General features: G+C 44.4%; 1 protein-coding gene across 2 annotated transcripts in view; it reads left to right on the forward strand.

Annotated features, from left to right (window-relative positions):
- LOC142572881 (neural cell adhesion molecule 2-like) overlaps positions 1 to 24,114 on the forward strand; it is a 303,074-nt gene that overhangs the window by 253,289 nt on the left and 25,671 nt on the right. For both annotated transcript variants that reach the window (XM_075682318.1, XM_075682320.1), the window contains exons 3-5: positions 1,743 to 1,917; positions 8,361 to 8,471; positions 20,525 to 20,728. In XM_075682318.1, coding sequence (XP_075538433.1) covers positions 1,743 to 1,917; positions 8,361 to 8,471; positions 20,525 to 20,728 — 490 coding nt within the window. The remainder of the gene's footprint in view (positions 1 to 1,742; positions 1,918 to 8,360; positions 8,472 to 20,524; positions 20,729 to 24,114) is intronic.

The following is a 24,114-nucleotide window of genomic DNA, read 5'->3' on the forward strand; positions in this document are numbered from 1 at the left end:
CAATGACAATATGGTGTGTCGCTACACTGCTTCACAATGTTAATCACATTAAGGTCGTTTGTTCATCCTGAGACGGATTATGCCAAGTATTTGTCACAATAACATGAGTTTGCACAGTTATTTTCGGCAAGATGTCACTCGCCATCACCTCGTAGACGCCTATTTAGTTCGATAACTCCACTGGGGAGGAGGAGCAAATAAACAGAGAAGGCAGGGATGTTAACCAGAAATGTGTCTGGTTGGCTACCCTACTCTGGGAAATGGGAAAGAGGGAATAGAAAGGTGAGATAGAGGGAGGGAGGCGGAGAAAAGCCGCGGTGAGCTAGCGCACGCGCGCGCGCGCGCGCGCAGGACCCGAGCAAGTGAAAGGCGTTCTCATTGGCCAGTCGCCCTCAATACCTTCCCAGTAGTATTAGACAATTAAAAATAGCAATCAGTCTCGTAAAGCCGCAGTGTGTTTAGTATACAGGGTGTTTCTGTTATTAGCCAGCGTTTGAAAATGTGCCAATGCACTCTAGGACGGCGCGGCCAAATGCATGTTGCTCCCTTTTGTATGTAGTGTGTCACGTCATTTTTTGTATTTTGCATAATTAGGTAATTTGTTAAGATTAATTAAGCAACTTCTGAAGCAACGAAGCCAGGAAAAACATCCCATTAGAAAGTTGCAGAGCAGCTTGCAAAACGTCTGAGTAAACAGCTTGTGTCTTTATTTGTACAGTATTGGTGTTTTTCAGCTTAAAGCGGACGCCCACTAAATGCGAAAAAAAAAGCACCACGTGACATGCCCGCTTGCGGGTCGTGACTGCACTGCCCCTAGCATTCTGTGCGCAAACGAGCATAGCGTTTGGCCGGTTGTGTTGCCGCGGTGTCTGCTTATCGCTATCGTGAACCGCCACGAGGGAAGTACATCGCCTGCGTAGTCGCACAGCCGACGCTTTCGTCACTGCCCTGCCGCCTTTTAAGCGGCAGCACTCCCTGCTGGATGCTATGTTCTTTCATACGCGGACAATTTGGGAGCGCTGCAGTCATGGCGCGGAAGCGAGTGTGTCACGTGGTATCTTTTCTGCTTCGCGGGCATCCGCAGTGCGCTGAAAAACACTAATACTTAATAGATAGAAAGTTAGCAACTGTCTAATCGGACATTTTGCAAAGCATTCTACAACTTTCTAGGTGGAATTTTTTTGTCTAACTTCGTTGCTTCAGAAGTTGGTTAACTAATCTTCACTAGTTATCTAATTGAGCAAAATACAAAATAGTGTGGCACACTACATACAAAAGTGAGCAACATGCATTTGGTCGCGTCGTCTTAGAGTGCCTTGGCATATTCTTAAATTGTGACTAAAATTAGCTGAAACGCCCGGTATATACATACGAAAATTTTAAAGTGACGAGAAGCGCGTGCTTCGTGACCGCTATGTTTCTTTATGACGCTTAAATTGTCGTCTGCGTAAAGAAAACAATACTTCATGCAGGCAATACAAGGCAAACGGTCCCGAATTGCAATCCATAGAGGATGTTACTTAGAATTCGTATGAGTCTTTATAAAGGTTTGCACGCCTAAACACTAAGCTACCAAGGCTGTCAAGGAATTGTGTCTCGATAGAGTTGTAAACTTAAGGGATGCTTTGAATGACTGCATTTAATTTTTTGAGCAAGCTTGCGAAGTGGCTCATCTCTGTGCGGTAGCACATGCAAAAAAGGCTGCCTTCATTTTTTTTATGCACGTGCGTTCGTGCGCGCAGGTTAACCGTTCAGCGGGCCATGGATGGGTGGGGCGGGCCTACTTCTCCATCATCGGCCACCCGGCCAGCCTCAAGGTGAACAGCGTGCGCTTCGAGGACGCCGGCCTCTACACGTGCACGGCCGTGTTCCGCGATGGCGCCCGCAGAAACTCTACGGTGCGGCTCCACGTCGTCGGTGAGTGCAATTCACCTTGTCACAGCGTGGACCTCCATAACGCTCGAATGACAGAAGGGTCGGTTATTCGCTTTCCCCATCTTCAAGTGTGACATATGGTGTGCACGAGCTCGGAAGGATAGTAAGGGAACACGGCGAAACACTAGGCTGACCTACGATACCAGGTGCTTTCGTTCGTGAAGTGCTAATACGTAACAACTATATCATTATATTACCGCAGCACAAAAACATGCTCTGCCGAAATTTAGCGCACTTTGCTAGCTAGCCAAATATACAATCGCTAGCAAAATGTACAATCACACTCGCAAATGGCGGCTACAAAAACAGCAGTCTTTGCAATCATCAATGAAAGCTTGCTTAAGCCGATTCTCACAGTGTGGGGGATACGCATATTTTTTTTTTAAGAGAATCCGTACAGGTGAACCCTCCTGGATTTTGGAAGTAGCGGCGAATGCCTCGTCCACCGCCAAATCGTTTTGGTTGATCGTTTCTGCATTCCACAAAAATCGCCCAATTTCTGAACTACAAGCAGTGCGTTGACGTCATAAGAATTTAGTTTAAAAGCGTGTTGTCCCGATGAAACCACCGTAATGCGTGAAGCATGCTGAAGATGGCGCGCAGTCAGTTGCTCTCATCCCTGCGGCTGCCTCCGAGTGGGGAGACGTGCAGCCTTTTCAGTTGCTCTCACTATCATGCTTCGTACCACTTTCTTGCTTTTTGTGAATGTCTTCATCTTCAGTCTATCTAGCAGGCTGCATATCATTCATGAGAAAATCATAATTATTCCAAACGGAAAAAAATGGCTAGTTCTATTCGCTTCGCAAATGCAGAAACTGATTTATACAGAGGGCGACATGTACCTGTCGAAGTCCGGTTCACTTGAAACATTTGACGCTTTACTAGCTACCCAATTTACCTATACTATGTAGCTTGTGGCTGTGGCTATACTTAAGAAATCAGTGTATTTATATTATATTTGGGTCGCATCTCTTCTATTATACTTAGCGTCGTATCAACCAGAGACATTTCTAGGTAACATCTATGCCTTGCCGGATAGGCGAAATCTGGGCCAGTTGGTACATGATTTACAGGAAAATCCAGTCAAGAAGATGAAGGATAGGAGAAGGGAATTTAGACTGCAACGACTGGACTAACAACTGTGCTTTATAGAAAAGAGCACCCTTCCTTGGAACGGTAACAAAGCTTGCCCAACAAAATTAGCATTATTCACAGGGCAATGATAAAGGGGAGATACACACTAAATTTATCGGCGACCAACATCAAAAACTAAACTCCTTTTCGAACAAGTGCCTTCTGGTGCCCTCCGTCTTTTCGACTATTTTGTCATGTAAATCTATGCCTTCTCCCTTTCTTTTCTCCTCCTCCTTCCCCTTACGTCATCTTTATTGCACACCGATATCCCGCTCAATAAGATCGCAAAATAGTGAGGAATGAAAGAAGAAAGAAGGAAGATGCATCCAGTATTCAAAAATTTCTTCTTTTTATATTCAAAGCTGGTAGAATATTGTCACACGTATAAAACTATTTACACAGTGTATTTACAGGGTGAATATAGAAAGCAGCCGAGGATCCCGAGAGGCTGTTGCCACTTCGTCGTCTTGAACGTTGACGACCTTGTCTTCTTTTGCCACCGTAACACGACCCCCGGCAGAAAAAGCACCGTCCCGGTGCTTCAGACGGCGCCGTTGGTGAGGACATAGTAAGGCTTAAGCCGAGAGACATGTACGACGTCAGGTGATGTGGAACCGGGTGGCATGATCGAGGTCTCGGGGATTATCTCGTAAGTGACCTTGGTCACTTGGCCTAGAACACGGTAAGGACCTTTGTAGCACGGAAGGAGTTTCTCGGAAAGCGCCACTCGGTGGGAAGGGGACCAAAGTAGCACTAGAGAGCCTGGTGAAAAATAGCTGTCACGATGGCGGCGATTTTAAGCGTGCCGTTGAGATTCCTGCGATGCCAACAGACGAGTACGGGCAAGCTGGCGCGCATGGTCAGCGTGGGCGATGGAATCGCGGGCATACTCTGTTCTTGAATCATGTGTCAAGGGGAGAGAAGTGTCCAATGGTAATACAGGGTCACGACCGAAGAGTAAGTAAAAGGGGGAGTACCCAGCAGTATTGTGGCGTGGTGAATTATAGGCGAACGTGACATAAGGGAGGGCCACATCCCAGTCCTTGTGGTCGGGTGAAACGTACTTTGATAACATGTCAGTAATGGTCCGATTGAGTCGCTCAGTAAGGCCGTTGGTCCGGCATGATAGGAGGTAGCCAGTTTGTGCTTGGTAGAACATGAGCGTAGGATATTGGCGATGACTTGGGAGAGGAAAGTGCGGCCGCGGTCAGTAAGGAGCTGTCGCGGGGCGCCATGTACTAAAATGATATCCCGGAGTAGGAAATCTGCAACGTCGGCTGCGCAGCTCGTGGGAAGTGCCCGAGTGATGGCATAGCGCGTCGCATAATCAGTAGCTACAGCAATCCACCTGTTACCAGAGCTGGACTCGGGGAAAGGGCCAAGGAGATCCAAACCCACGCGAAAGAATTGCTCAGGTGGAATGTCCATCGGCTGTAAGTGCCCGGCAGGAAGCGTCGCAGGCTTTTTGCGAAGTTGACAGGGCTTGCAAGGAGCTACATAGTGCCGTATGGAACATGCGAGGCCGGGCCAGTAGAAGCTGCGGCGCAAGTGGTCTTAAGTGCGAGCAAACCCAAGGTGTCCGGCAGTTTGGGCGTCATGAAGCTCCTGAAGCACGGTTGAACGTAGGTGTTGAGGGACGACAAGGAGAAGGGGAGGACTGTCCGGATGAAAACTACGTCGGTACAATATGCCGTTGTTGATAACCAACCACCGTAACGATATCATCAGGCTCATTGCAATACGCACTGAAATGTGCACTACATTCCGAGTCAATTAACAGGAGGCTGAGGCCTTTGGCGAGTGCTCTAGAAAGCAGAAACCACAAGCAGGAAGTTGTGCCGCCGTATAATTTGAATACGGTGATTACGTCATCATCGGAGGCAGTACTGCTGCGTAAGGCACGTTCGGACCGAAGCGCCTGGCCCGGTAATGCCATAGTTATCCTTAAGCACAACGGAAATGTGATGCATAATGCGGCCGTTGCTATTTTCATGCCTGACGCTGCGTGCTAACGAAATTTCTTTTACTCGTTTATCCACTCGTACTTACTTTCGCTGATTCTGAGCGTGAGCGGATACCGTATTTACCGACGTGTTCAAGTCCTGCTAACACTAAGGGCATCTGGCGTAGTGCAATACGCTTGCAGGGAATACAGTTCCAAGGAGGAAAATGAAAACACCGCATTCACTTAGAAAACTACCCCAGGGAACAAATGAATAATAAACGGATCATTAAATAAAAGAGTGAGCTTGATTTTCTTCAAATGGTGCAAACTTGAATTTGCGTGTAATGCAAATGCGTGTTATACTTTGCCGGTTGCTTCTTCCATATCACGGCTTCCATAGGGTGAACGGGCGGGATACACCGCAATATTATGATGACCTATCTCTAATAATGAACACATAGTTTACTTCCTAGTCTCCCGCGCACAAGTGCAAAATACAGCACAGATACAGTCAACCACAAAAGCTTACGGACCGGGGGATCTCACACGCTCAATTTCCGAGAAGTCTGTAACAGAAGTCAGTAAAACTGAACATCGCAATGCTGGTCACATATGCTGATATACACGCTGCAGGTGCGAATACTATACGCTGTGTTACAGGAGACTGCGCAGCTTTACAGCTTTTTCTCAGATTTCACATTCCGTAAAGTCTTGTGGTTGACTGTAGCCGAGAAGTAACACTACATTGACCACTATTGCTGACGCCTGTTTAATACAAAAATGCTTGGTGGAAGTGCAATAAATAAGCTATTGTAAGCAAAAAGACGCATAAAAGAAGTTAACTTATTCCAAGCCATGGAGACAGAATCATAATGAAAATTCCGCAACGTGGACCGTAATCAGCAGAGGGAGATGTTGTTGGGCTGGTTGGTGTATACTTGGCATAATGTAGCACGAACGCACGATCACAAAGAAGACACACAGGCTCAGGTCTTGCCTGTGACATGAGTCTCTGTGTCCCCTTTGTGATTTTGTATTTGAGCTACAATACGTCGTCATGTGCCCCATATTACTCTTTAGTATTTTAGGTATTTTTACCACAAGCAACCTTTGAGCATTCTACCTAAATATGACGCGAGTCAAGTTTCATGTTTTTCGCTAGTTGCTATTGCTCGACGCGCGCATCGCTCAAGTACGTCTTAACGCAACAGTCGTTTCACTGCATTGCATTACATGTAAGCTCTTGTACTGTCGCCATTGAGTTGATCAATAAATTATGGAGATTCTGTGATGCAGGAAACACCGGAGAAACAGAAGAAAAAAAATAACACTGTCAGAAAAAGATAACTGTCAGAAAAATAACACAGTCAGAAAAAAGTAACACAGGCAGCACCTTTGGGCTTGCTCGTCGTACCTAATGTGCTACAAACCTACATAGAACCTCTTCCCCGGTCAGGGCGGGCACTTTCAGATAGGGGAAGGATGCCGAGACGTTCCTCCATTTGGATTTATGTGCACGTTAAAGTGCACCAGACGGTGAAAATGAATACGGAGCCCCATCACTTCCGCATTCCTCATAACCCTCTGTAGAGTTTCCGGAGGCTAAAGTCCACATCTAAAATGAAAGGAATACTAAATATGTTGTACACATACAGGCTTTAGAATACTTCTTCCTAGTAAGTGGATTGACAGCGGTGGCATTCTAGCAGTTACCTCTGTGAGAAAGCTGATAAGCTCGCACTGTTTTGTCTTCAAAACAGAGTAACTTTGAAAAGGATGTGCCACTCGCTCATGACGTTCTGTTAACTCTACTGAGTAATGGATCAGGGAAGTAGCGGGCGTCATGCTCCTGCCGATGGGAGGCGGGACCCTTTAGTGTGCCGGTGTGCTGCTTTACTGTAGATGCTGTCCCTGCACATTTTGTTCGTCCTTGTTTTGTTGCGCAACCGCCACAAAACAAAAAGTCGATTAGAGATCCAAATAAAACCAAGGTTTTGGTGTAGCGGAACAAATTTGTAATTATCTTTTATATCAAAGCCGAATTTATCTGAAACCTATCATGGCGAGATAGTAGCGAAAATTTAGCAGGCACTCATTCGCGTTTGTAAATGCAACTTGTCTGGTCTCCATTACCAGCTAGCCCAATTCACTGAAGCTCACTATCACTCAGAGTGATGCATTAAAAAGTAGTATACTCGTTAAAGAGCACGGCGACAATTTTCTAGTTCGGGTTTTACGTGAGAATGTTCAAACCTGAACGTTTGGTCACGAGCCACTAGGTAAACGAGCGACAACTGATCCTGACTTTTCTGTAAGCTTTCAAAAACTTTTTATCGTAGATGTCTTAAACTCGGAGGGCGGCATAAACGAAATTAGCGCAATTGTCAGTCATGAGTAATTACCTAGAAATAGTATAATCTAGTGAAATCGCAAGAAAAAATGCTCGAAAATGAAAAAAATTAAAATGAAAAAGAAGAACATGAAAATACTTAACTTCCGAGCCATCAGCAGTTAGTAAAGAGAGAGAAGTTTAATGATACGAAATACAGAGAGGCTGGCCTGAGATATATTCCTTAGTAAAAAGAAAACGGTGAGCGAATCACAGCAATCCTTGTTTGATACAGCGGCTGGAAGTACGTATCACTTTGTCTTGGAAAAGAAGTTTCATCTTTGTCTTCCATTACGTGGACCATACGACAATGCTGGCATTATTTAGGCAAGGCGTAATTAGATCAGCATGGAACATTTACACGCATTCCGAAGATTTCACCGATGTCTGGTTCCATTCACGCAGTCATTGTCAGGGACAAACTCCTAAACAGTGGTTGGCTGCGCCGGACCAGTGTCGTACATTGCCGTTCTAAGCAGAGGCAGTGGAGGCCGGTCGAGGGAAAGCGTGGACGCCTCCCCGCGTGACTAAACATGGCGGCGCCCACGGGAATGTTGTGAAAAGGGCCTACACATTTCGAAATTCTGTTGTCGCAACAGGCATTTCCGGCCTGTAACCACACGCAGCACTGCCAATATGCAACTTAGAAAATGATTGCACTCGCCCACCTGTGCCCTTAGCGGACCCGAACTGGAGTTGGGAGCAGTTAAACCGAGCAGCTGTAACTCCGGTTAGTGTATGGCGCGAAAAGGAAACCGATCCTTCGAGCGTACGGCCAACTTCATTGAAAATTACCTTTAGCCGTTTGGGAGTGCACATCATATCTACAGGGAAGAGCTCCAGCTCATTTGGTTAACCTTATTTTTCAGCAACAGTAGCTGATTACCTTATTTTTCAGCAACAGTAGCTGATTGTGAGTACATATATACATATTTATTTACTTTGCCTCTCTCGCAGCACCCCCTGAGCCCCCGGTAATACGAGACGGAGAAGGAAACGAACTCCGAGGCACCATCGGACCGTTCAACGAAGGCAGCACGCTGGCATTGGTGTGCGTTGTCTATGGTGGTAAGTTCATAAGTGCTTAATCAGCAATATATCATGCGAGTAAATTCCGTTAACAAAAAGCACATTCCTGTGGTGTGAAAATTAAAAAAGGGCATTCTATACTTAGCCTTTAACACATGCAAAAGAAGTGTAGTCACTGAATATTAATCGGAAGCCATCATGTTCTTGGAGTCAGCAGTGTAGCCTTTTGGATGTAAATTCCCATGTATCCAAATATTCATTGCCATTAAACTAGTGTGTAATCGATGACACCTAAAAGTGACAGCGCAGCAGGACAACCTGGCTGCAGTCTGGTTTTATACATATACGTGGCGGAGACGAGCATGTGAAAATAAACACGTGGCACTGCTCCTTCAGAATCAGAATGTCACATGCAAGTATTACCACAGCATTAGGCCTGTTAGGTGCCAATTCAGTGTCGTCAGCCTGTATAAAGCATGGAACGGTTCCTCTTCAATGCGCCCAGTTGTTTGGTAAAGGTGGTGAGCTATGATGTAACCAATACTGCTACACAAAGGCTCGAACGTGTACTGTAGCGCAGAAAAGTGTCCTTTACGTTAACAGTCACGTGCGCCTTACAGAACTGTGCAGCGTGTTTCTGTAGCTGATGATTGTTCTGTCATTCGGTGGTGAAAAAAATGGCAGCTGTGCACTTCCGACGCTGTAAAATAGTGCGGCGTGAAGTCCACTGTGTTTATATACCATTACATTTAGGGCTCGCTGCAGACAACTACATTTTTCTCTGAAAGAAATCGCTGCATTGGTTTCCTCAGAAAACAAAAGAATTCAAATTCAGTAAATACAAATTAGGGCAAAAATGGCCTGTGAATACGACGCTCAAAACACAAAGCAGACAGTTTTCTAAAGTTTTTCAGTACAGAATAAACTTCCTGCTCGTCGTGTGGTCTCTTCATCAACTGCTTACGTTTCTGGTTTCTGGTTCGCTCAACTGACATCACATTTCTTCCTGCGCCATTTCCACAACAACGAACATACCGCCTCACCACGAACTCCGCCGAGCGAAATACAATTGCTATAGCCGTAAAATACTTATTGGATCGCGTTCCTTCATCACGTAATATTATAGACGCATTTGTGGCTCTTCGTATGTCACATGTTACTAAACACTAAAAAAAGCACGAGTTTAAGATATTTGGTGCGGCAAAGAGATCTATTTTTCGCCTTGGCCTGACGACCTAGTACGGTAAGTAGTGCAAACACGGAACCAAGACTAGGAACAGAGTCATCGCGAGCCTCCAAATATCAAAACATTTAATTACACCACTGCGCATGAAACGGTGAGCTCGACAAGCTGCTCGACGAAGAGTAATAGCTAACGCTCGTAGCTTGTGCTAAAGGCTTAAGGTTGTTTGATGCTGGCGAGGGGGCACATTTTACAGCTTCACAAAAACACTCTCGTCCAGGAGTTGAAAGTAATCGACCTGTCGTTTTGCTCGTTGCCGTCGCTCGGTACACGGTGCTTTCTCCAGCCATGTCAGTACCGACTCTGTGAGCCATTCTGAGCCGGAGAGAGCGAGAGAGCGAGAGAGAGAGAGAGAGAGAGAGAGAGAGAGAGAGAGAGAGAGATGCAAATGAGAGAAAAGCAGGGAGGTTAACCAGAGTTAAAGCCTCCGGTTTGCCAGCCTGCACTAGGGGAAGGGAAAGGAAAAGTAAATATACAAAGAAGAGCAGGGACAAAAAGAAAGGAGGAGGGGGATGAGGGACGGGATCGGATCATTTATAGTCTTTCTAACAGGCCACTGCCATGTGAAGCCATAAACGAGCACACACGTGCACACACAGACGCCATCGGTCACTGGCGCACTCGTTTTCAGTTGTTCACTCATTGAATTTCTCGGCGTCCTGAAAGGGTCACTAAAGGTTAATATTAAGTCAACGTGGACTGTTGAAATACCTTCCACGAAACCTTGAAACGCCTGTTTCATGCGAAGAAGAAGCTTATTTTAAGAGAAATTGTGTTTTGAAGCGTCCGCGTACCTATAGCGCAGTACAAATCGCCCGCCCTCCGATCGAGGAGTGGTGACGTCATGGTCTCATAGTGACGCTGCGCCGTCGGTGGGTAAAACGGCGCCCGCCGACGGCGCTACGGCTTTTACGCGGAAAACGCAAACGCGCGGCCAGAAACAAAGCCAAGACAGAGCCGACAGCAGCGCGAAAGCTGAACTATGGTGGCTAGCGGAAGGGAAAGCGCGCGACAATAAGCTGGCTCTTTATTTAAGACGCCAACTTTGACGCTCGTTGCAATGGACGACGCTGACAACGACACATTGGCTCGCGATGCTGGGCTCGACTTCAGCGATTTGAGCACTGATGAACGTGACCTGCTGCTGAGGGCTCGCGCTGCCGTCGTCGTTGCGTACTACTACGACGGCAATTGTATGTCATGGCTGTATGTAGATAGTCGCACATTTGTAGCTTGCGCTTCGGAGAATGCACGCAAGACCGACGGAACAGCGCTACGGGAAAGCATTTCAAGTCGGCGTTGAACTCGTAATCCTCTGGACGAAAGTGCAGCGAGCACACTATGCGATTTTTCGGCTCTTTGTCAATGCGCTGTGGCAGAGGTGCGGCACTTAACCATTTCGAACGGAGAGGTTCACTCCTTGGCACACAGTGATAAGTAACGTTGGATTCGCCGCTGCAACTGCCCTTGGCCAAGTTCCGCGGATCATTCGCGCATCCCACGACATGACATGGACGTGGCATTCTCGCTGCTTGTTCCAAATCCAAGTTTCGCGAGCCAGCAGAACCAGCGCAGCACGACGCGATATCGTAACAACTGAAACTCCAAAGCGTGCGCGGCGCAGTGTCGAGCGCACAGAGTCGAGCAAAATCGAAACCTTTCGACCACCCATACTACTGAAGGGCAACGTGAAAATATTATTTTTTCTTAGAATCGAACAAAAGTAGACAAGTAGCATTTTCTTCCGTCGTGTAAGCTAATGAAATGATCTTTTTAATACGAGTAGTTGAGTACTAGTGACATGAATTATGATTAGGAGTGCCTTCGTCATTGGGCTAGTACCGCAATGTCGCGGGGGGTCTCAAATCGTGTCATGCATTTACCTCAATTTCTCGGTTACTAAAGCTCTGTTCGTTATTATATTGACGCCTTAGACGTTCTAGAGCATTGCTTTATCACTTTAACTTGACTTCACAGTAACCTTTAGTGTCGCTTTAACGTCCGAACTGTGGTCGTTTTTGGACGCGCGGCAGTAACTGTTTCACGCAGAGGCTTGTCGTAACACTACGTTGTTTACACAGTAGCAGGCTGAGTTGAAGCCGCCAAGTGCACAGCAAAGATACAAGAAGAAAAGGGTCGAAATCCGTAGCTGGCGCTGTGCCATTTCGCTTATGACATCACTTGTGCTGGCAATACAAGTTTTCGACGCAGATTTGAATAATTCCTGGACGTGGCCTTCTAAAATAACTTTAGGAGCGTGAAACACAAGAAGCCTTCAAAACAGCGACTTCTTAATTCCCAGCGGTTATTTTTACAATTACAACTAAAAAAAACAGTGAAAAAAAATAGCGTAAGGAAACTTTACATTTAAACGTCATCTCAATTGTCACGCTCCCTACACGTCGGGGAGGCAGAAGCGAGGACGTTTTTGTACTGAATAAAAAAAATCCGAAAATATGGCTGTTTTACGCAAGTTTTCTAAGCATTATACACAAACAACAGCGCAACCTATTCACAATAACAAACAAGGAAACGAAAATAAACATGGTGAAACAAGATTCTCTGGATCAAGCATATAGAAATTGTAAACTATTGAAAAGCATTAAAGAAAACTGAATAAGCATTTGGATACAGTTGCGACCAAAGGTTCCATGCAGGCACACATTTCTACCAAATAAATGTAACATTCTTAGACATGGGAAGCCTGAGAGTGCTAAAGTCTTGCCAGGCACGTATTCTAAAATTCACAAATGCCGTAGTATGTCATAGAGAGGAAGTTGTGTACACCTAGAAGGTAAAGCCACAACTTATTTATATAATCTACACTTTCTGTAATATAACAAAACTGATAGTTATTGTTTAAGTAAAAATAAAATTTAAAAGTTTTCCCATCATAATTTAAAATTCCCTCCCCCCCCCCCAAGCAACTGCCCTGTAAGCGTTGGCTTCTGATTCATTTTCCCCAATGGATGAGTGCAATCATTTCAGAAAAGAAGAAGGCAAACAACAATGAGGTGGTGGTCCTTAAAGTGGGAGAAGTCTTAGTACTACAAATGCGTTGAGAACGATAGGAATTGCTTAAGCCGGATGCCCTTGTCTTCTTTTTTTAATCACTTTTACCCATGGTGTGCATACTTGTGTACCTGATTTACTTTAGTAGGTTCATTCGAGCAGTCACGATGATCAAGTTACGGATATAGAGCTGTTGGTCAACTGATCTGAGCTCAGCTTAAGAAACGTGACTCCAATCCAATTTATTCGGACTGCAGTGCGTTGTTGCACACGAACGCTTTATTAAAGAAGCTACCATAACTCCCATTATGCTCGGCACCTCTTATTGCATGAGCAATGTTTAATCAATGGTAATCCCTTATTCGTAGTGCTCGGAGCCAAAATTTACCGCAGCGTGTGATTTGAGAAGGCGATTTACACATTTTTATGAGAAACCTTCACCTGACCGAGGGTACAGTGAATTGAAATCATGCTACAATCACGCGAATAGAGACTTCTGTGTCTTTGTATTACACAATAAACATTGACGTCATGCATTTTAATTGAATATTGAGCTAGCGAAGTAGCGAGTGTATGGCGTTCCAGGGCTTACGGGGGTTTTCACCTGTTCCCTATATAAAGTGCATTTGTAAATTGTTGAAAGAGAAAAAACAAACTTCAAAGTACTCTTCATTGCTGCTTTTCTCAGAATACTTAACATGAGCTATCATAAGTATCCGGCGACAAAATCATCTTCGTGCCATGACTGAATTGTTTTCTAAAACTATTTCTGGAATAATAAACGCACGTAATCATGGGATATGTGCCGGCTAGATGGCCATGAAGCGTGAGATGTGGTACAAAGCTGACGTTGTGCCTAATTAGAAGCCCTAACGAAAGCCACGTCTCCTACGACGACACAAGGCCACAAACTCCCACGAACCTATACAAAGCCTTAACAACTTGTAAAACAAGATACTCTTAACGTTTTGTTGCTAACCTGAACTACAGGAATGATATACGCCACGTTGCTCTTTAATAACGGAACGACAATAAAAAAATGCAGTGAACGAAACTACCAACAAGAATAGAGATTGCTATTTGTTCTACTAGGCCAGCATAAACAAAATACGGATATAGGTTACGCTGAAGACAGAGCGGTGGAAAAGTGCTGCTTGTTTGTTTTTCTTGTTTCTTTCTTGATTTTCCCACTGTGCCTCTGTTTTTATATAATGAGGTTTCGTCTTCACAGAATCTCGCTCGCACATGGCGGTGACAGGTTCATTACCGACCGTGTGATGTTGGAAGCGCTGCGGCTTGGCACGTCGTAATCAGTCAGGACCTCCTTGTTTTGTTTTTAGGAGTGCTTGTTCTCAGATCTTTTTCCTTATATATAGAAACAGCCCCAAAGAACTCGCTCCACCGTTACTCGCGTCTCCTGCTTCTGCTTGATGGAATGAAAGCTATAGTCGTCTGCTATTGTTTCAAACCACGATCAAGAAACGCAGGAATTGTGGGGAAAGAATAATCGAAATTTCTTAGCGCAATGTCGAGGCACCTCATACGTATAATCTCTGCTAATTGGTGAAATTGTGGAGGGCGAGAAAAATTCTGACAACCTCGTAAGCGAGCAAATTATTCTGTTTAACGTGGGTGGCGAAAAAGCGCTGAATCGCGTGCACATTGCTAGCAGAACAACAGCCGGAAATTTTCAGCCTGTACAGCACATAGTTATCGTGCTGCTAAAAAGGTGCTGCTTGCGTTGTATAGCAATTTGCCCATTCCCTTTATGAAATAGGCAAGGACGGCCGCGTGGGGGAGGGTGGAGGAGGTGCGAAGGAGCAGACGGATTTGTGTTTGCTATTATAAGAGATGTTTCAATATTATGATCGCTCGCCATTTCTTCCGGAAAAAACTTGGTCCAAGTGAACAAATTTGTGTGTCTTGAACAAGAGGTTTGTGATTTTTCTTCGTGAACATTCATCTTAAACGCAATGTCCATATTTGAAGCGAAGCGTGCACTTAGCTTTGTTGCTCGCAAATAAAAGTCTGTTCGGTGTTTCATTGCGGCTTGTCGTTGAGAACGCGCAGAGATAGAGCAGCTCCACAGGAAAGCATACAAACGGCCACCGTTGCAACACAACTTCCCGTGTGGACTGCATATCGTCTAAATAGCCAGAGGTGCTCGACGTCCATCGCTTCCGTTGTTGATAAAAGCACGCCATATTGCGGGTGCTCGATGTATTCTTCTCAACCAGTAGCTTTGCATTAAATTTCACTTTCCTTTTTATTCATTAGTTTCTACACTTACATTTAAGCCACAGCTAATTGCCCCTGTATTTTCTATGGTTTTATTACCTGTTGGCTTTAGATGGTCTTGATTAACAAAGATGTAGGCTCTCTGTTTCCATTCACTTCATTCCTATACATCATTTATTGTGTTCTTAGCACTTACGGCCGTGCAAGCACTATTGCGATTTTTGCCAACGCCTTCAACTGGAACGCCTTTTGTGTGTGTGTATCTCCATGTGTGCGTGTTTCTTTCTTTTCGCGTTTTCCTCTCTGTCGTCTTTCTAACCCCTATCCCCCATCCCCAGTGTAGGGTAGCAAACCGGAGACTCATATCCGGTTAACCTCCCTGTCTTTCCTCTTCACTCTCTCTCTCTCTCTCTCTCCTATGTGACCAAAATATTATGAAAAGATCACTGCTCCGCTGTAATAGTTTTGCTGCACTGAGGAAACAATTCTTGATGGGCGGACTAACTTTCTGGCAAACAATTGCAGACATCTTTTTTTTTCCTATTTGGTGGCCCACCTAACTTGAGCTGAACTTTGGAAATATGCAAGTGCCGCTTAGCTGGAGAAAACCAAGGTAATCTTGTTTGTCGTCGCTTGGAGATACTCGGATTATCTTTTTTTTTTACATTCCGCCTAATTTCATACGTAGCCTAAATTAATTAATAAGCTTCTCAAATATCATAATCAGATGAAAAACCTGAATGAAGAAATTGTACAGCAAAATGAAGAACACCCTATACGGCTAGCTTTCTCTTGCTCCATACGTTACACAAATAAGCTACATAAAAATTATTCTTACACGCAAGATAGAAGCCCGCCAATGCACGAAAAATTGCCGTGCGACTTGCCACTCGAGGTGCTTTCCGTGTATTCGCGGGCTTGTCTTATGCTTGGAAAAACACATTGATGTAGCAAACATTGAGCAACAGAAAGCTGTATCGGGAGTTTTCCATGCTGAGCTACCATTTTCTCATTGACACTTTTCATCTAACCATAATTGAGAAGTTGATTGTTAAATAGGAAGAATCATGTAACTAGGAGGAATGTAAAAAAAAAAGTAATCTGAGTACCTACAAGCGACGGCAAACATCACTTAGGTTGTGTCTAGCTGCGTTGCATTCTCATGTTTTCAGTGCTGGGCTCAAGTTAGGTGCAATACCCGCTATAGGCTGTGCAGGTTCATATTTAAATGTTATGTACCCACGCAATCGAATTTATATTTGTATGACAAAGAACGGGCACAAGATTCAGGAGCTGCAGCTGCGGCGTAACTAAAAGTATCGCAAAACTACAACCTCTCCATATTCTGGAAACTTATAGAACGCGCAATCTTTGGCCTAGCACACCAGATCTCCTATTCTCAGCTTTCAAAAACAGGCGGCTGCCTATTTCGCTGCCTTTTGGATACCAATTAAATTTTATATGCGATTCCACTACTCGGCAGTTTCTTTAGGCGGTTCCTGCTATCTCCTGTTCAGAAAAGAGCCACGATTCTTACGAAGGATGCTTCTAAAATGCACAATAATATTACGAAAACTTCGCTGACTACGGCACCTTCTTATAAATTGTGACATATCCAGGAAAACATGCTTTACTAGCTATTCCCGGTAATAATTTCAAACATCCGACTGGTAAAAACATCGGGTTTTACCACCTCTTTCGGTCATAATTAGGCGATCCGAAGCCCATAGTTGTGCACAATAAGTTGCCATCGGGTGCGATTGACTGCATAGGACTGGTGACTAACTTTATGAGGGTTTGTGCTTCCCGCAATAATGGCAAAGTGAGTATTGTTAAAATAAATAAGTAAGTACACTTTAAATAAATAAATAGTGCGCATTTTTACAGGTAACAACTCACATCGTTTTTATCAAGAATTATGAACATTATACTTCGTGGCATGACACCAAATTTTACTTTAAATACGCCCTATACACTACAGCAGAGGACTGTAAGCTTTTGCTTAACTTTCAAGCAGCTTTTTATTGTACTCTATCTATTGAAACAAATATGTCGGGCTTAAGGGCTTCGATATGCATTCGCTTAAGCTGCAGATACCTCTTTAGTTACATTCGCTAACAACAGTGCATGCTTTTTGAGAATGCCACCAGTGATGTGATGCCCCTGCCTAATGTAATAAACAATGTTGAATAGACATTCGTCCGTCAGTAGTATTTTTTAAATGCAGTGTCCCTTTAACGCCTCAGTTAATGTAATATATATGTTCAACAGGACAAGCGCCGTTCAACTATAACAACGAACATAATAACGAAGGGGACCGGTCATTGACCAACAACGTTTACCAATGAAAAGATTCCTGCATTTAGCCTCTAATGTGTAAATGAGTATTAGACTCAAGGACTGCATTTTAAACAACTAATGCATCCCACAAGTTTCCCTGTGTTTCCCCATATCTTTTCCCCATCGCCTCGCGATTCTCCTCAACCTGTCAACTTGCTCTGGAAAGAAAGGAAAGCTGGCGTGTTGGAGCACATGGCATATCAGGTGGGGAGCTATTAAGGGCGTCACTTCTTTTCCTAATCCGTGTATTTGTTATGTGATTATACCATCTTCACTCTGCGAGGCCATCAGGTTCGTTGTGTTGTGCAGGTCGATAATGGAAGAAGAGAGTTGAGTGGTTGTGAAAAGACAGCAAATAGTTCTGATTACGCCGAGTACCGAAACCCTTATACCATGGGCACTCGTTCATCGAGATTTAGACGAACAAAAGAACACCATGCATCCCAAAGGAAAATACCCCCCTTTTTTTTTCCTTTCACGTCGCTGTCTTAAATTACGTGGCCCCGAAACAATGGTGGCCTGGGTAGAAGTGGTCATTCGATCGATAGTGGCCGCTAAGTGACGCTCGATAAATTTTCTCGACACGCCAGCACTGTAAACTACTTTAAACTGTGCATTGTATTTTATATTTAGTTACTAATTCGCAGAACACTTTATCAGCACCTTTCTTAATGCCCTTCAATTTAAGATGTCCATGTTAGGCACAACAAAGGAGTGAGATGTACTCTGATGGCTTTAAAATGAAGTTCCCGCAGGGAACCTGCTTTCAGTTAATTAGGAAGCCATCACTCAACTTAGACAAAAACGGGTGTAGTCAGTTATGAAGGGAATTCACAAAGCTCTTTGTTCGAAACTGTTAGGACTTGGCACGACGGCTTTGATGATGGGGTTACTTCTAATAATATAGTTTTGTAGGTGATCACGTGTGTTTGGCGAACAGAAGCCAAAAATTGATTTATATAAGGGTCACATTTTTTTATAAAAGCGAAGTTTTCCCATTGTAACAGCATTAGTGATCGTAGAGCTCTACTTAAAGATACTTAAGCGAATGAACTTAGTAAGGTGTACTGATTTTATTTTTTTGCACACTGGCAACGATAATAACATCAATTTGTCGTCCAAAACATATCACAATAAAACAGATATCGCCATAGAAACTCAGAAGAGTGTTGCAAATTTCCTTTTTGATGGCTGTAACTGCGTTGTTCGCCTTATCTTTCAGTTAATAATGGAATGCCGTGTGTACAGGCGGAGTGGTGGGAGCCCGTTGTGCGGAGAAACACCCCAGAAGGCACTCGCAGTGCAACCATATTCAAGTGCTCAAAGTGCCAGGACTCACATGACGCCACTTGCAAGCGCTATCCTCAAATTAGATTAGGAGGAAGTCCGCTATGCCCGAAGAAATGGTCAGGGAAAGATTCGACATGCAGAGAAGCGACTGAAATTGTCCTGCTTCACCGACGTTGCCGCCGGTGGCGTTTCAGGCAGAATGCAGATGGTCTGAAGGAGGCGTCCACATACGCAGTGCTTTCGACCCCTCCAGCGGCGCACGCATCCGAAGTTGATGGCACATGGGAAAATGAAGCCTCAAAGGCTATCTGTATGGATGAAAGGCCTGCTCTGTCGTATTTCGATGTTCAAGGAGTCGTAGCTTGCTGCCGCCACTCCGACATGCACTAGACCTGCTGATGAGCTATGAGTCCCAGCTCGAGAAGTCATGTGCGTGCTACGGTCTTAATGGAAGTCATCCGTGTACGATTAAGCAATCAACACACCATATCCTTCCAAATGCGACGTATGCACGGAATTAACTGACTGCAGCGATCGCATCCCTTCGTTTCATGCACAGAAGAATGCACCGATTGTCACCGATTGTCACCAATTTTCAGCACAAAAGATCTTGCGATTTATTCGGACCACTACTTGGGCGAACCGCTTTAGGGCGCTTGGACTTCGCCCACGTCTTGTGGGCTCACTGATGTTCTTTTATTCTTGCTTTCTGTTGATCTTTTATTCTCCCTTCTGTCCCTTCCCTGGTACATGGTAGGAAACTGCATATTTCTATCTGGTTTATTTCCTTGTTCTTTTTCCTTTGTTATATTTTCTTTAAGTGCTCTGAGACACAAGAATGTTTGTTCTCAAACTCATACCAATCGAAATGTAACACGAAGGTGTAGAATGCTGAGTTGTTCTCACTATAATGTCATCTTCAAAGCTAAACCAGTTTCGCTAGTGTTATGAATAACTACGTTTAGGAATGCTATAAAAATTAGCTGTTGTTGACATAAAACTTTAAACGTCTAGCATGTCTCGTTATTTGCGTCTGTATTTCTCGTATTATTGCTGTGCGACACACACTGCAGCGGAATGTGTTTTAATTAAATTTTGCTACTATGGAATTGAAAGTGGGCAAGTAATAGGAAGTATTAGATATAGGATACATGCATATTTTTGATTACGACAAGCTTGTTTCGCACTCAACGAAACATTCGAGGGAGCAACATCCGTACAGGCTAACTTTATCTAACAGAATTTTTGTTTTCAGCAGTAATGTAGACATTGAATTATCGCCAGTCAGTTACAAATTGATGACGGAACACTTTCGTAGAAGCGTCTGCGAGTGGGGTGAGAAAGTGTAACGCAGTGTTATTGCTGCAGTGTAGCAGCTGAACCTCTGTACCACTTGCAGCAATTATTCTTGTACTTCTGTGCAAGATATTGGCTCATGTGAAGTAAATTTCAGAAGAGAGACCTACAGTTCGGTATACGTTGACTTTCGCTAAACTGAGCAAAAGCTTGGCACTGAGGAAAGACAATTCCTTAAGTTTTCTGTTTCAATCCTAATGTTCTGTAGTATTCTTGTACCACAGAAAGGCAGTATTTTATCAAACAATGAAAAACAAACTGAAAGACGCCTTGCTAGCGTTTAAATATGCTCACTGCCACGGATTACTATTTCAGTCCGATATCGCATGTTATATTTTTATGAGGTAAGAAAGCGCTACGGTACCAATAGCCTATCACTGTGATAAGCGGGACACACCACTCACTCACTCACTCACTCACTCACTCACTCACTCACTCACTCACTCACTCACTCACTCACTCACCCACTCACTCACTCACTCACTCACTCACTCACTCACTCACTCACTCACTCACTCACTCACTCACTCACTCACTCACTCACTCACTCACTCACTCACTCACTCACTCACTCACTCACTCACTCACGTTCCCGTTCTCGGCCGTGGTGCAGGCAAGCCCAAGCCGACGCTCGTGTGGAGCGGCATGCCGGACGGAATGATGGCTGAAGTGCGTCCCTCTTCCGAGGCACAGCTCACCACCTCGACTCTACTGATCCACTCCCTGAGGAGGGAAGATCTGCGCGCGACACTGTACTGCACTGCATCAAACAACATATCCTCGCCAGCCGACACTTCCGTCACGCTCGACCTCAACCGTAAGTCGATTCACTTTTGTGCAGTTCAGTCAAGTACACCGACATTAGAAACATTTATAGCGCTGGAATTATTAGGGTACTTCAAGAAGTTTCTTGGTGCCAACTGTCTCTAACCATTTTTCTGCCTACCTGGATCACTGGGTAGCCCATGGTCGAATGGATAGCGCTAGCGTCCCTCCTCACAGGAGCACCAGGCTCCTGCGCGGAGAGACGAGGGTTTGAAAACGTCCGTTGGACTGACTTAGCTCATTGGGTTTGTGGCAATGTGCACACTTGCACCCTTCTTCAAAGAAACTCTTCTACGCCGACATGGGTCACTGTAAATGCGGGACTGAGTAGGTATCGCTGTTCGAAGAAACGCTTTGATGCCATCGTGCAGCACTGGGTAGGATTGTTGGTCTTAAATGCTGGTCTTACATGAACATCTTTCACGTCAACTTGTGTCCCTGGTATGTTCCAGCAAATAGTGCCCCTCTTCAATGAACGTATTTGACGTCAACTTGAGTAACTAGGCATGTGCCACTTGCAGTGTCCCGGTCTACCATGAGAAAGAAAGATTCTATAGACTATACAGGTGCCTGGCGGAATCGTACCCACGTCACAAGCGTAACTCAAAACAAATCCAATCCAATGAAATCAATTTTCTCTCCCAGCATGTAAGCCGGAAGTTCATTCTGGGCTAGTAGTCTCATAAGTAGCTTGACGAGTGCGGAAAGAAGTTACACGGTAAATGCAATCGACAAGTCTGTGCACAATTCACGAGAGCACAATTTAAATATAACTAAATTCAGTGAACGGTGGAATACATGAAAATTTTTAATGCCACTAAGAAATATTTTAGCACTGTTCTCCTTCCAAGAGAACGGTACAAAGTAAAAGCAAATTGTTATTCGTTAGAACACTGGTCAAAGACAGAATAATAAAACTAGGTTCAACATTACACACAGCTCGGCAGAAACAGGAAAGCAACGTGAGTGATAAGTAAAATAAAACTGATTGTTGAACACGCATTTATAGTGTTATACAATGCATGTGGAGCGAAAAACAGCAGAACGCATAAGAGAATAACGAAGTAGGACCGTAACTACTTCCAAGTGTCGTGGTCGACCTTTCTGTGTTTATTCAGCAAAGGTGATATTGTGTCGTAGCGACTGGCAGTTCTAACATGTTCGGAAATATTGAATTACGTACGTCTCAGTGTTTATCGTATTTGCATTTATTTGGCGTCTTTCGGGAGAGGCTGCACGTATCATAAGATTTTTTACTGTAGCCAGAGGAAAGTTTATTATGTAAAAATATGAAACCCATATAAATTTCCAATTCAAATGATAATGCATTTAGTAAACGCTTCCCTTGCGCTGTAATGCAAGTTCACATTCCCTATAAGGTGAATCAGTTTCTTGTGCAAAAGGAGAAGATCGTTTATCTTAGTTTTGGGTAGGAGTAAACCATACCAAGGCAGAGTAATGTGAGTGTAAGTTAAATAATGTATTGCGGATTTGAAGTCTAGCAGCCAGCTGCGGAACTTTGAACAGGTAAACAAGTTTGAACAGCTATACATAAAAACACTAAACCTCAAGTACAGCAAACCAACGCTTTAACAAGCTGCGCCATAATTGCGCTATGTCTGTGACACTTTTCAATGAACATCTTTCGCACCAACGGTTTAGCGAACTGTGCCGTTCTTCAAAGAACCCCTCGCCAACTATAGTCACTGAGTATGTGCCAGTGGGTGCGCGGAAAGCAAAGGATCAATTCTCAGCGTTCGCACGCACAGCAACACCAGATTTCTCATGCAGCAGGCCACACGCTCACTTGTAGGTTGCACCAGTACACAGCGCGGCGTCAATAGAAGGAAGCGCTAGGTAAAGAGGCCTATAGACGCACGATGTGTTTCTCAGATCTCGCGCCCACCGGCGCGTCATGCATTTCGGATGCCACGCGCAGGCTTCACGGTGTTGCCGCTAGATGGCACAGATGATCCTTAGGGAAGCACGCAAGTGGAGTCCCGCTGTAGTACACGCCTCATACATAACTCGTTTCGACGGTGGCAATACGCTGTGTCGCTAAATTGATTCTATGCTAAACGCACAACCGTTGACTGTCATCCTGAGATGGGTTCTCTCGAATTATTATTGATGAATATAACAAGCACTTCTTTGCGCTAATAACTACTTTCACAACGTGCTCCCTTTTGTGAGTGTTGTCGCCAAGCAGTTGGGCGTCCTTGCTTTGTGGTGTAGCGTGGCGCAGCCAACCTCTCTGCGATCGACGTCGACAATGGTTCTCATTGCGCTGGGCATTCTCTGTTTGTTTGCTGTGGGCAGTTGACAACTCAAAACCACGTGTTCACTTTGCGCCAGACGTATAGCGCCATAGTCAGAGCAAGTGCCGCTAGTCGGATTCATGGCGTACCTAAACGGATGTATTTTATTGTGGCACTGTAAGTTCGCATACAGTAAGAAGGTTCACATGGATTTCTACGCTATATGAAGCGCAAACTGTAAATTTGTAGTGCGGCTCTTGTATATGCAAGATTATTTACGTATGTTTTTCATGAATAAAAAGGCTTCAAATTCTAGCCAAACGTAGTCAAAGTGCCGCGGCCTGCAGTACAGGCATTCATATTAAGAGAGTATCTTAATGTTAACAGTAAATGAATTACTGTTGCTATACATCCGCAAAAGGAATCGAAATGACGTGAGCAAAGAGATGAAAGGAACATGGCTGAAACTGCGCGCCTAAACTGTTAACTTTTCGCTAATAATGACGTTGATTCTGCCGAATTTGTTTACTTCTTCAAACCCAATCTAGAGCGCTCACGTGTAAGTAGCTTATGGTATTGCTCATATTCATACGTGCAAGCAAGATATTTTGCGTGTCCTGTCTAGCGAATAACAGGATCGCAGTTAACTCGGAAAAGAAGGCAAATGAAAAACGTTATCAGTGAACCATGCAGATAATATTTACCTCCTGCGCCCATCCTGCCTCTGAACTCATTCAACTATGCAAGATTTTGCTTTCATTGCTTACAACAGCGTGCTTTAGCAAGTGCCGTAGCAATTTTGAGGTGTGTCAAGTGAGGTTCTACATAAATACGTCGAGGGAAGTTTTTTTTTTTTGAGCTACGTAATCGTTCCAAACCGTAACTTTTCTAATATCTGCCTCGCGCCTTACGAGTCTGCAGCGTGAACTGCTCTCCGACAAACGGCGTGTAACCTCCGTTCACAACGTTTTTAACCACAACGTTTTTAGTAGCGACTAATCACCACTTCCGTAATGATGTGCATGTTCGTAGCCTCATTTGTGGGCTGAACCTGATGATAGTGCAGTCTAAAACTATGGACCAATCCCGAAAGTGTTGCAGTCTGAAGCCGTTGCTGTGG

The sequence above is a fragment of the Dermacentor variabilis genome, chromosome 2, assembly GCF_050947875.1.
Source record: "Dermacentor variabilis isolate Ectoservices chromosome 2, ASM5094787v1, whole genome shotgun sequence".
Taxonomy (NCBI): Eukaryota; Metazoa; Arthropoda; class Arachnida; order Ixodida; family Ixodidae; genus Dermacentor; species Dermacentor variabilis.